The sequence below is a fragment of the Pseudochaenichthys georgianus genome, chromosome 12 (genome assembly GCF_902827115.2).
Source record: "Pseudochaenichthys georgianus chromosome 12, fPseGeo1.2, whole genome shotgun sequence".
In the NCBI taxonomy this organism is placed as follows: Eukaryota; Metazoa; Chordata; class Actinopteri; order Perciformes; family Channichthyidae; genus Pseudochaenichthys; species Pseudochaenichthys georgianus.
The window spans coordinates 5,358,758-5,372,100 of record NC_047514.1 but is presented as its reverse complement, the minus strand read 5'-3'; the positions used below and the strand labels follow the sequence as shown (position 1 = coordinate 5,372,100).

General features: G+C 42.1%; 1 protein-coding gene across 1 annotated transcript; it reads left to right on the top strand.

Moving 5' to 3' along the window:
- The first annotated feature begins 1,237 nt into the window (after positions 1-1,237).
- On the top strand, positions 1,238-12,985 carry gtf3c4 (general transcription factor IIIC, polypeptide 4). Its single transcript, XM_034095976.2, has 5 exons — positions 1,238-1,588; positions 7,665-9,404; positions 10,296-10,426; positions 10,795-10,883; positions 12,758-12,985. The coding sequence occupies exons 1-5, from the start codon at positions 1,274-1,276 to the stop codon at positions 12,820-12,822; spliced, it is 2,340 nt and encodes a 779-aa protein (XP_033951867.1). The 5' UTR covers positions 1,238-1,273; the 3' UTR covers positions 12,823-12,985.
- Positions 12,986-13,343: the final 358 nt, after the last annotated feature.

Genomic DNA, 13,343 nt, shown 5'->3' with positions numbered 1-13,343 from the left:
GGTTGGATTTCATAGCTGTAATATAAACAAAAACAAATAATTCTACATTTTTCTTCAGTTTAATCCATTTAAACTTCATTGTCATCGCACGGTAATGGACATATATTTTTTTCCTTTTCCATTATTTCCCTCTTAAATGTAACTGTGGTTTGTCACTACCAATAACTTGAGGCAAATGAAATGTAAACATAGACAAAAGACACATTTATGAAAGCAGTTCCAACATGTAAATTATACTAATTGCTTATATGCATAGCGAGCATATGTACTGTATGGGTAATTACAGCACTCATTAATGTAACATATCTGTGCAAGGTTATTGATTGTGATTCCTTCAGATGCTTGCTGACAGTCTGTCGGGGGGTGAAGGCAGATTGATTGGCACCCAATTGAAGTGCATAGTTGAAAGGGCAATATGTCAGAGATCAGGGATGCTTCTTCCATGTTTGATCCAGTGCTAGTTTTCCTTATAGCTACAAAGGGTTAAAGATGTTTTTTGATACACCTCTTTCATATTTTCACATTACCATACCTACACCTCTGAACAAAAGCAGTATAGTCCAACATACTTTCATCTGCTTATCCTGAGACCTATGTATCAACTAAACATTTACACCGTCTACAGTTACACAACTTAAGGGGTCTGTATAATCGGGTATGTAGAAAAATAAATCTTAATCAATTATATTGGATGACGACCCCTCTCATCATTTTGTGGATTATTTTAACCCTATGCAAAATATACTTTTTAGGCAAATAAAAGATGAAGAACATTTATACAATTGTGCATATACTGTGGCATGGTTTCCACCTAATAATTCATATTTGGTTTGCAGAGTACAGCCGACTTGGACACATTTAAATATATGGTTTCAGTTAAAAGCACATTTTCAGGGTGATTCAAACTGACACATTTGTTATTTAAAATAAAAACAATATCACACAATATGACATACACATAGATTAGTCAGGTAGCCTACACCTTACTAAATGCATTGTCCATTACAACAGTCCTGCAATAAAAGGATTTCTAACATTATTAATTATTATTATTAAAAATATAGAAAAAAAATATTAAAATTGAGAATGCATTCAAATATAAATGTGTTATACTTATTTAATACTGTTTAAACAGCTGTGATAATTAGTCTGACCTACCAGAATTAAACATTAATGTTGACATCAAACACAGTGCACTATTTAACACCGCGGAGGATGTGCCTCTTTCCTCCCCTCCCGCGCTCATCGACGTCACTTCCTCCGCAGGGAAAACATGGCGGCTGCCAGTCAGTCGGCTTCGATGCCTTCTCTGCCTAGAAATGTAGTGATTAAAACAGAGCCAGAGGATGAGGATACTCTTGTGATAAGCCCGGTGGATGTGCCGATAAAGCGGGACCCCGTGCTCTCACTCATCGCCCCGGTCAGCGGGCTGCAGCCGCTCACATGGTCTCAGGATCACCGCCTGGCTGTGAGCACCACCAGCTCCGTGTCGCTGCTTGAGCTGGTGTGTGATGTGCAAAGCAACAAACAGGAGCTCACGCTGCACCGGACCTCCATCCCCGTCCCGACAGAAGCCACGAAGATGCGGGTAAATATCCACCAGTGTACTGTCCGATAAAGGAAACAACATGTAGCACTGTAAAGTTAGCATGGCAAGGGAAGAAGTTGATGGAGGCGTGTGGCACAGTGGGTTAGTGCGTTGGTGTTCGGGTCACAGGTTCAAACCCCACTGCAGTCAGCATGTCGTTGTGTCCCTGGGCAAGACCCTTCACCCCAACATTGTTCCTGTGGGGATTGTCCACAGTATTGAGTATGTAAGTCGCTTTGGATAAAAGCGTCTAACATGTAATGTAATGTAATGGGACTTGAGCATGTAAACATTGAGGCTGGAAGCTGAACCTGCTACTAGGACAGCATCTGTCAACATCTGATACTGTGTGTTAGGATACTACAACAACAACAACAACAACAACAACAACGCTGTCTACATCTACAGGTGCAGGGTACGAATCTGTTGCCTACATATGGGGGTTAAATAAACTATTTCCAAATTTGAAAGGAATAGTGCTATTCTCCATGAACTGGCTAGAGTTTGTCCTAACAAGCAATAGTATCATGGTTTGGATTGTATTGAATTAGAGCTGTGTAAAGTCACCTAAAAAATGATATCAGTTGAAGTGTTACAGTTTACCTGTTCAAAAAGCCGTTGTATCCACCCATCTCTCACAAAAGACACCAGACTATCGACAAAAAGGCTATGTTTACCTTGCGGAACACGTTTAATACACTGGTCTACCACTATCTTGTTGATTAGTTTGTTTGTATTATTGTTTGACTTTTCGTACTTTTAAGGGTTAATTTGGATTAACCAAAGCAAGCTGAAAAGACTGTTTTGGTCAAAGGAGTCTGGTTGCTTTGAAGGGATAAAAGGGCTTCTGTTCCCCATCAGAAAGGCTGTCTTGATGTATTTACACTGGAGTACAGCAGATGAATCTGAAAAGAGCCTATTAGAATCAAACTCGTAACTGCGGAGCGCATTTGGGCATAAGATGAGGTTTGAGTCTGCGTGATCTGCGTGTAGGGAGGGGCGGCAGCCATATCATTAGCTAACTAGCTAGGTCTGATGGATTTGGACATAAACGCGAGTGATGTATAACCGGACACGAGAGAGAGAGATCAGCACCTGCAGCTCTGCCAGCTGTGAGGGACCGGTGAGCGGAGCAAAACACACCTTTAGACCTAACACTCTTGGCTATGGCACTGTCGTATACATTGAATTATTCCATTTGATAATATGTAATCAACTTAGACACCCCTCCCAGAAAAAAGGAAATTACAATAAAAATATCCCTAACTCAAATTTCCATATTCGGATGCCTGAATAATTTCGAATATTCAATTAAACATTCCCATCCTAGTCCAAACGCGCTACAACGGCCCAAAAACATTTCCATTTGATGAGACGTGCTGCAGCTTTAGAAACGATGCTAAAACACATGCAAATTAAGATGTTTAATATTTTCTAAATGCTGCAGCACATAACATTACATGTCACTTGTTAGGCGCTTTTATCTAAAGCGACTTACATACTCAATACCAGAGGTGGGGACTCGAGTCAAATGACTTGACTCGAGTCAAATGACTTGACTCGAGTCCGACTCGAGTCGCATGTTTTCGGACTTGAGACTTGCTTGACTAACATTGATAAAAGACTTGACTTAAGCTTGAGACAGATGACTTTAAAGGAATATATAAATATTTGTTTTTGTATTGAGATATTATGTTTAGTTTTTTCAAAATGTGATTGGGTGATTATAGCGCCATGCGCGCAAACCTGGCAACCCACTAGAAGGCAGGAGTCTCAGTTAACGTGGCAGCGGCTAGCGTTACTCCAAAAATAGTGAAGTTTGGATTCAAGGATTATTTTGTCGATAACGGTACTAAGAAGAGAACAGCGGTATGCAGGGTCTGCAGCATAAAGATCAGTGACAGGACCACCACAACATCCAACATCATTCGTCACTACAAAAACCCCACAGAGAAAGGTGCGTGCATGTGTTGTGTTAGCTAGAAAGCTAACGTTAAGTTTAAGCTACGTTAGACTTGGTTTCAAATCGATTAAGCAAAGAGAAGACAAAACGGTAAATTAACACTAGAACCGCCAAGGGATTCATTTTGACTAACCCTGATACTGACGGGCTGTCAGGAGAGAGAGAGAGAGAGAGAGGCCTCGTTTATTCCCCTGTGTTATTATCAGAAGTTACTGTAAACTTTTGAATAATGTAGTTCATCTACTTTTAGTAGTTTGTTTAAATGTTTTAATGATGTTGTTTTTGTTTGTAGAAGTGCATCATTCTTTGATTTATTGTAAAATGAATCTTTTTGATCTGTTATGATGATAAACTGAAGCAATTTCTAAATGATCCCAATTATAAATAGTTTATAAGTAGGGATGTCCCGATCACCTTTTTTTGCTCCCGATCCGATTCCGATCATTTGATTTTGACAATCTGCCGATACCGATTTTTCCCGATCCGATCTTTATGCAATGCATTAAGAGAAAAAAAAGGTAACAGATAACGGCTGGCCATCCAACGCGATGAATTCAGCTATCTTGGCTGTTATTGTGTTGGCCTTTTCACTGTTCTGGGGCAGTTTCTCTTTCCTTTTGAAAGCCTCTGAAAGTGTTGGTTGTTTCAGTGCCGTTACCTGAGTGGCCGCTGTGTACTCGCCGTGTTGTTGTTGGTGTTTGTTTCTCAGGTAGCGTATTAGATTGGTCGTGTTTAGGGTTGGGTATCGTTTGAATTTCCACGATTCCAATTCCGATTCCGATTCTACTTTTCGATTCCGGTTCTTAACGGTTCTCGATTCCGATTCTTTGAGGGGCAGGGTAAAAAAATGATACATGCTTCTTCCACCAAAAAAATTACATTTATTCGAGAAACTTTTACACAGGTTAGTTTAAAGTAATATTCACATTAATCAGTCTGTTTATATTCACTGCTATGTAACTTTAACCTGAGAACCACTGAAGCTGCAACAGTCCAACTTTTAAAAACAGTTCTTGTTGAGAAAAACAAGCATATCTGCCTTCTCAGGCATACCGGGAAGAAATGTTTGAACATTTTGAAGTAAAATGCTTCAATCTGGTGCACACGCAGAATTACTAGAGACTAGATCTAGGGGGTACAACTCTAAACACCCATATGAAAAAGATCGGTTTACATTTTAATAATTAAATAACAAATAGCCTACATGTAATGCATTTTATTTTTGTTGTTCATTCATATCTTATTTTACTATTTTATTTATGCATATTTTTTTATCTCTCCAGTTTAAAACGATATGTCTGGTTTACTGTCCTATAGTTTACATGGGAATGATTTCAAACCTGTTTTATCCCATTAATTATAAAAGAGTGCCTTGGAAATATGTGTTTACATAAATTGTGATCAAAACGTTTGAGACCCACTGAGATAACTTAGACTAAAGTGAACTATCTAAACACTCAGAGTCCTTTACCTCACTGAGCTGAAGTTATCAGCCTCAGTCTGACTGGAGAGGACTCTCCTCCACATCATTGTAGAAACATCTTCTTCTTCCGTTAGCACAGCTAGCACCAGATGCTAATAACAACAGCGCCGGTTCCAGTGCACCCTCCCTTTCTCCCTCGCTCACGCGCACTTTGGCTGTGAGCTGCGGTTGCCAGATAAGCCAACATCCCCCATTTTCATCACTTGCAGCGCCCATCGTACAGGGCAAACGAAAAGTGTAACCGGGATGAAAAGGGTGTTACATTTACTTAATTATGAATGTTGTTACATCAAGGCCGAAAATTAGGATGAGCACCAACGGTCAAAACATTTATTTTTTCTCCCAGAGCTGTCAGCGCAGCGCCTCCACAGATCTGGCGCCCTAGGCGAACATTTATAATGCCAGTGCGACGGGCCGGCCCTGGTCTCAGGTTACACTGTAGGAAATGTAGATACAACGCTACATTTCCCGCCCCGCTGCAGTCATGCAGTAGGCTACGGAGAGCGGCGAGAAACATTTCCTCAGGAATCGAAAAGCGGAACTGAAATTCACATTTCTAAATGATGCCGTTGGAATCGAAATGTTGGAACCGGTTCCGAACCGGAACCGGTTCTCGGTACCCAACCCTAGTCGTGTTGAACGTAGCTCTGTTCTTTCCACCACGCGGAACCTCCGCCTTGCAAAGATTGCATCTGGCTGTTACACTGCCTTCGCTTTCAATTTTATAATACTTCCAAACTCCTGACATTTTCTCTGTCCCGACTCCCGAGTCACCAGCTGAACGTAGCCTCTCGTTAGCTTACTGCTACTATTAGACACTGCGCCCACTCTGTTGCCAGATTTCAGAGAAATAAGCAACCAGGTCTGAAAACAAGCCCAAAGAAAGCAACACATACATGATGTTGTGTAATTTAAACCAAAACTAAGTCCTCAGGATGACTTTAAGACGTGAACATGGTCATTTTTGTTTTGTAACATTAAATTAAAAAAAAGAAATCCCGATCCCCGATTTTTTTCTCCCGATCCCCGATCTTTTGAAAATCACGTGATCGGCTCCGATCCCCGATCACGTGATCGGATCGGGACATCTCTATTTATAAGGAAATTATGAAGAGGAACAAATTAAATGATTTGAAAATGATATCTATGTAGGTGCTGACGCTGTTGGCGGTTCTAGTGTTAACATACATTTAAATTAAATATGTGTAATGGCAAATGCAATATATGATTTTCTTACCTGGAATTCTGCCTTTTTGAACAGACTTCTTGAGTCCTCGCTATACTGTCTGCAGTTCTAGGGTTAATATGAATCTAATATGATTGTCATCGGTCTAAATTAGATTTCAAATAATTAACTGTGTATGTAATGAAGATCATAGTGTGGGTTGAATCCATCTTCATAACCACTGTCTTTTAACTGATTTAAATGCGGACACTGGGCTTATTCATCAGAATGTCGTATGGCTTGACCTGCGCAATGACTTGACTTGACTCTCATCACAGTGACTTGGGACTTGCTTGAGACTTGTAGGTCAAGACTTGAGACTTGCTCATGACTTGCACACGTAGGACTTACTCCCACCTCTGCTCAATACTGTGGGCAATCCCCACAGGAGCCATTTGGGGTGAAGTGTCTTGCCCAGGGACACAACGACATGCTGACTGCAGTGGGGTTTGTCCTGAACCCTGATCCGAACACCAAGGCACAACCCACTGCACCACACGTTTCTCCAAGTGGAAATGTTTTGGGCCGTTGAAGCGTTCGGCCACCTTAAATACCACTGCTAAAGTGAGTGTAACACTAGTGTGTCCAAAAACCCATTACAGGTTATATCTTAATAAAATCTGTACGTCTGTTGGAGTAGAGTTTCTAATGTTTGTCTACTTGTTAGGCAACCTGTGTAAACACGCCTCAGATGCACAGCCAGGCTACTATTCACTGTTCTATTAGATTGGCAGTGGTGGATGCTTCTGTATTTTTATTATTTACTAAAGTGAAAGATAATTTAACGAGAAGACATACAAATGAAAACAGAAACTGAAAAACAATGTTGCTGAGGTAAATCTGTCTCCGCAGCTGCTCTGGTTTGTAAACATGATTGTTTATAGGTTCAACTCCACTCCAAAAAATCCACTTGGCAGAAAAAATAGTGGATGAAACTGAATTTTTATAATCCACTAGGCGCAGTGGCAGACAGGCAGAGTTGTTTCCAGCTGTCATTTTATAGATATGATTAACTGCTTGTAAATAGAAGGGCTACAGCAGGGAGCAGTCGATGATGGCACCCAAAGAGGTCACGTCTGTCAGCTGATAGTGCTGCATCCTCCATCTGCATGCACACCGTGTTCCCATGGCAGTGGCATGATACCGGAGGAATCTGTTTTCAGTTTGATTTGTTTGTCAACGGGTTTACTGAATAACTACCGGTCAAGGAAGAAACCATTACATATTTGAGCAGATCCAATAAAGGATACAACAATTAGTATTCACTTTCGTTAACAATGCAAAATAGGGAATAGCCTTGTCGAAAGACTATGCTCTCCTTTTTATTATCTTATGGATGTCAGCTAAAATGACTAGCTAATGTTTTCTGACCATATGTTTTACATTGGCTTTTGTCACTTTGAAGGTAGGACCATCGGCAGAGCAGGCTGCAGCGATGGAGAAGTTCTCTACACATCCGGACCCAACAATAAGGCAACTTTTTTTGGCCGACAGAGCGATGAACCCATCAATAGGACTGCACAAAGGAATGAAATACGCCAGTTGGTCTCCGTTGGGTTGTGACTCTAACGGGCGCTGTCTGCTCGCTTGCCTAACACTAGACCACAGACTGACCATTCACAACAGTTACAAGCGTCTTGAGTGGAAAATGCTAGAAGATCTTACCAAAAAGTATAGCGAGAGGCTAAAGCAGCGAGGCTACACCAAAAAAGACAACATTCCTCCAGAGACGTCCCTGCTGCACTTTGACGAGCTGCAGCGGCGCTTCAGAATGCAAACCCCTCTGAGGATGGAGTGGTCGAGCGTTTACACGACCAAACAGGTTCAGCCGGACAACACGTGTGAAAACATAGAGATGGTCCTCCTCGCCGTCCTAATGGAAAACGGCGACGTAGTTTTGTGGAAGTTTGTGTTGCCTTTTTTAGAAACTTCAGATGTTGAGTTTTATGACGTTGTCGAGTCAGGTGTGAATCGTCCCAGCGACTTGGCGTGGTGGGAGTATGACGGCACCGATCGGCGTATGAGTGGCCTGATCGTGGGCAGCGAGGTGGGACCCGTCAAGATTGTTCCGGTCAGCCTGGCGGGAGTGAAGGGCTACTTCACCCTCCGACACCCCGTCATCCTCTGGAAGGAGTGCGACGAGATCGCCGTGGAAAACCTCAAATGTGTGCCGATGATCCACCCGATCCAGAAGACCAGCTGCAGCCTCATCGTAGCCTCGCGCGGCTGCTACGTCTTTTGGTGTTTGCTCATGATTTCGCCAGCCGGACTGAATGTGCACAACTCTCACGTTGCAGGGCTGCACTCGCTCCCCGTGGTCTCGCTGGCGATCAGTCGGCACGGAGTCTCGGTGTACACATGTTCTGTAGACGGGTGGATTAAAAAGCTCACACCGACATTTGCAGGGAACACTTTGATATTCAATCAAGAGGACATGTTGCGACCTGAGAACCTCTCGGGGAGGAAGATACATGGGATTGCGGTGAGCCACAACGGAGCCTACATTGCGCTCACCAGCTCACAAAGTATGGTCGGCGGCTTTCACCCAGTTACTAAGACTTACCAGGTGCACTTTGTGACCCTGAAAGCGCCAGAAACGGCAGCAGCATTGCTGCTCAAGTCCCCCGCACAGAACTTGCACAAAACAGCCGACCTGCTTGATCTCGTGAGGTGGCAAATTTTGAAAAACAAGTGCATTCCGACATCGCTGCTGGAAGAAATCGATCAAAAGATCCAGGAAGTAGACTCGCCTTACTTTTGGCGCTTAAAGCTCTTCCTGGTGAGGACACTTTACCAGTCGCTACAGGAGCCTCCCACAGATCACCGCTGGAAACCAACACTCGAGGAGAACAAAGTCTTCATAAGGGAAGAGGAAGAGGGAGAAGGAACGGACGGAGAAGACGCTGCGAAAGAGAAAAGTGAGCCTGTTGGTAAAGTAGTAAAACAGGAGAAGGATCATCTGAAGGAGCAGATTGAGGAGGTGCAGGCTTGGATCAGTTCTGTCGAGAGCCACATCATGAGGGAAAACATGAAGAAGGTGCTGGGCGTGGTTTACCTCAACACCTGGATTACTCAGAACACCAGCATCCCCACCTGTGGCCTGGTGGAGTTCCTCTCCAGAGACTCCAACGACAGAGCTTCAGAGGTAACACTCGGGGACTCACATTATCACTATTCAACCCCTTAGTGTCCTTTACCAGTATCTCTCAATTGCATCAGTGGCTGCAATTCAGAACACGTACATAGACTCCCTATAATGGGTTAATTGCTTATTTGTCTGTTGTATTACAAGGTAATGAACTACAGTCATATCTTAAATTGGTATGAAAACACTAAACACGTTTTAGTCTATTTAGGAAGCTATTGCCGTACGTTTTTAAAATCATATTAGATTATGAAAAGTATAATTCATCAGGTGAAAATACCAACACTCTTCGGAAAGCCTCTTCTGCTGCTGATAAGCTCTGATTTTTAGAAAGGTGTATTATGGCTAGTGTAGGTTAAAGAAACAACAACAGAGCTTGTAATATGCGTGTAATATGTCAAATGTCCAAGCCTTGAGTCATTAATTTACAACTTGGATATTTTATGAGATTCAAGTGTTAAATGTGTTCAAGAAAATCTAGACTAACATCTAAATGTATTTATTTTTGCTAGATCTGATTCCCCATTATCATTAGTTCCTCCCCTACAGGCATTATACACAGCAAGCAGTGGTTCGATGAGATTGAACAAAGCGATGTGGTTCCGCTCCTAAAATCAATTTTTTTTCTTCATCTTGTACATTTTGGATTATAATTCTAGATATTTTTATTAACTAGCAAATTAATTTATTATTGCAGAGAATATGGAGGTTTTCTTTGGAATTTGCGAGTTTAAATCTGAGAATTTATTTGACTAGTAACCCCCTTCATATATTTGTTTTCGGCCCTTACAAGATTAGCGCTATACTCCCATTCATCCTCTTACCATTACACAAGTTGGATGCCTTCACTTACACCCTCTGACTGTGTGTGTGCTGTATCATCCTCCTCAGGTCCTGATTGGCCACATCAAGAACAAGATGAACAAGCAGTCGTTCTCAGAGCGCTGCAGCCTGTGTCAGGAGGTGCTGCCCTTCTCGGACCACAAACAAGCCACCTGTAAAAATGGTCACATGTGGCTCAGGTATGGAGATCAAATCCTTAAAATCACATCGACTAACGAGATGTTTTTTTACATTAGCTTTCGCCTGACAGGATATGAATTGAAGCTTAATGCCAAGTGCCTTCTTTGACGGTTTATTTACCTTTGCGGAACAGTAATCAAGCCTCCCACCTTTTGATATTTACCCATGCGCCACTCTCGTCGTCTCATAAATATCACCTGTCAAACATCGCTTCTGCCTTCTCGCTAGCTGGAGCACGGTGGGCACTGAGAGGGAAATCTGTGCCGTCAGGTGTACCTCAGCGTTGTTCCTGCTCTAGTTTTTTGTCTGTGTGCATGTCTCGGTCCCTGGCAGCCAGCTCTAATGCCTCCCTCTCACTCTCCTCTAGGTGTGTGTTGTCATACCAGGCCTGCCAGAAGCTGACGTTCAGACGCTGCCTCCTGCTGGATACCATCTCCAGACTGCCAGAGCCCGAGGGTAAGCAACACTCTCCGTCTCTCCGCACCTCCAGTTTCAGACTCTCCGTCAGCCGTTTCCTCCTGTCAACCTTCAACGTGGGCCTTCGTACCGCTCCTCGCTTGACGATATGGATTTCGAGGCAGTCGTAACATTCCTACCGATGAATGAAAATGTGTAGAAGAAATTAGCTGTTTGTTAAAAAACATTTCTGATGCCACATTGCATCCGAAAGATTGCGAGTAAACACACCGGTCAGAAAGCTCAGGTCTTATCTCATCATCTGCTTTCTGTTGATGCTTCCCTTTCCAGTGTTTGACAAATGTCTTCTCGTCCCAATTTAGTTTAAGTTTCTTCCAACTCTAAGTAAAATGCAAACTAACCCTTTTATTTGACAACAGCGAAACTTGTAATAAGCACGTAGCCCTAATTGAGTTTCGCTACTTGGGCAGATGCACAAGTCAAAAAGTCTCATGCATTTCTCAAGAATCTCTCATTATTCCAACTTTTCAGAACCAGAAAAAGAGGATTTCTCAGACACGTATATGCGCAACAGAGTTTCTAATTGGCTTCTTTTTTTTTTTATGCAAGCGTGTGGATGACAAAGACTCCAGACATGGAAAGTATCTGGCAGGATAACAGGAAAGATCAATACACTACACAACGCGATACATCCTTGTGTTGGAGATAATTCCATCCAAAGCCTGCACTACAGGTTCCAGGTTATTAAAGTGCATACGGCCATTTAACAGTGCGAACCCAGACTGGTTGATTTGATCCGTCAATCATTTCCGTGGTCGTTATGGTCAATACACAGGAGTGTTATTACACTTGGAGATTAGCATGAGTCGCTTTAACGTAAATGTATTTATCTCAATCAGTCCTCGGCACATAACGATCAGTCGTCATATGAGCGCAACATCGGGTGAAAACGGATCCATAACTATGCCAATAAGATGCATGACGTTAAATCAATTACTTATCATAATTGGACTCTGAAAAGCGTATTTATTTACCGTGAACCATGTATTATGGTGGTGACCGTTAAGGAAGAAAACCCACTCTTCCTAGTGTTTGAGAATTGGCTTAATCTGGCAGCTAACATTCATCCCAGGTCTTTATCGACCTTCAGCCCCTGTAGGACTCCTCTGGTCGTTCCAGCCTATCACCGCTACAGACTGACGGGTCTGTGCCCCTCTGGCATCTGTCATAGATCTGTCAGATTCAACATCATCCCAGCTCCTGTCTCAAAGCATCTCCCAGATTTTAGCCGTCTTCTTTATTTGTTTTTGTCATCATGTTCTCGGGTTGTCCAGCCATCGGTCGGTGAATGATATGTCAGGGAGGACATTTCTTTAATTTGGCACAACTGTCCTCGTGGGTTCTGTGACCTTACAAAACACGTTTTTGGCCATAACTCAAAGATTTCATACAAATATCTAATGGCATGAAATTATGAAGTCATGGCATTTTGGAACGCCATGGATGTGAACTGCACCTTCACTGGTTGGCTTAGGTATCAAACAACAAGGCTGTAATTCTAGCTTAGTCCTAATTTCTATATTATTTACTATTTACTGACTGACCTAATAAGTGAATGTATATGAAATTGTCATTGTCATGTTCACCTGAAGGTTGCTTTTATTTGAGGCCGGTTTTTACACACTGTTATCGCGACCAGGATATACATAAACAATGTTTGTCTTTTTGGAAGTGGAGACATCTTTCTTTACATTTTTTGCTAGATGTTGCGATATAATAACGTACTACATCCCACGTAGAAGAATCAGCAGTTATATTTGATATAAAGCCCGAACTTGGTAGTTGTTACATTGTTGTGTCATGGCTACACAGTCTTTATTTACATGTTAATAAGCCTTGTTGTCTCCTCACAGATCCAGAGTGGATCCGGAAGGTTCTGCTGGGGCCATGCACGCTCTGCGACTCGCCCATGATCTAGAGCTGACCGATAAGAGGAACCTCAGGGCTTTCCCTGCGACCTTCAGAGTTTCCCGCTCTGACGCAGGGTCCACATCACTGCTACCATTTTATTTGTGTGTTTTGTTCATATTTTTATTACTTTATATTGGGTTCTTAAAAGTGCAAATAAAAGGCTTTGATTATACGTTCTAAGTCTTATTTCCTCATAACCTCCAGAGGAACTGATTCCGCCTGCCATGGCTTTAAATTAATATTTCACTAAGGTAAAACATTTTGGACTCAAACTTTACAGATTACATTATTTCCTCCGTTCTAAAATAAATTCCCAGTCAGTGTTTGCACAAGGATGCAAAGAAAGAAAGTTTAAAACGTGCTTATATGTGGAGGGTTCTATTATTCAGCAGGACTTCAGGGCACCATAAATAAGCTTCCTCATTTTCCTTATGTTGACTTTATTTCCGAGCCTTTGGTGTAGTTTTTATTGCAAGTAAGTGGAACTTACTCTGCTAGTCCTATTTTAGTTTTTTTTCTCTTTTTTTG

What these genes read in the sequence shown, in the direction of transcription:
- gtf3c4 (XM_034095976.2), top strand. Translation starts at nt 1,274, where the DNA reads ATGGCGGCTGCCAGTCAGTCGGCTTCGATGCCTTCTCTGCCTAGAAAT. An exon ending in CCAACGACAGAGCTTCAGAG is followed by an intron (nt 9,405 to 10,295) that starts GTAACACTCGGG and finishes CATCCTCCTCAG; the next exon opens with GTCCTGATTGGCCACATCAA. An exon ending in AATGGTCACATGTGGCTCAG is followed by an intron (nt 10,427 to 10,794) that starts GTATGGAGATCA and finishes ACTCTCCTCTAG; the next exon opens with GTGTGTGTTGTCATACCAGG.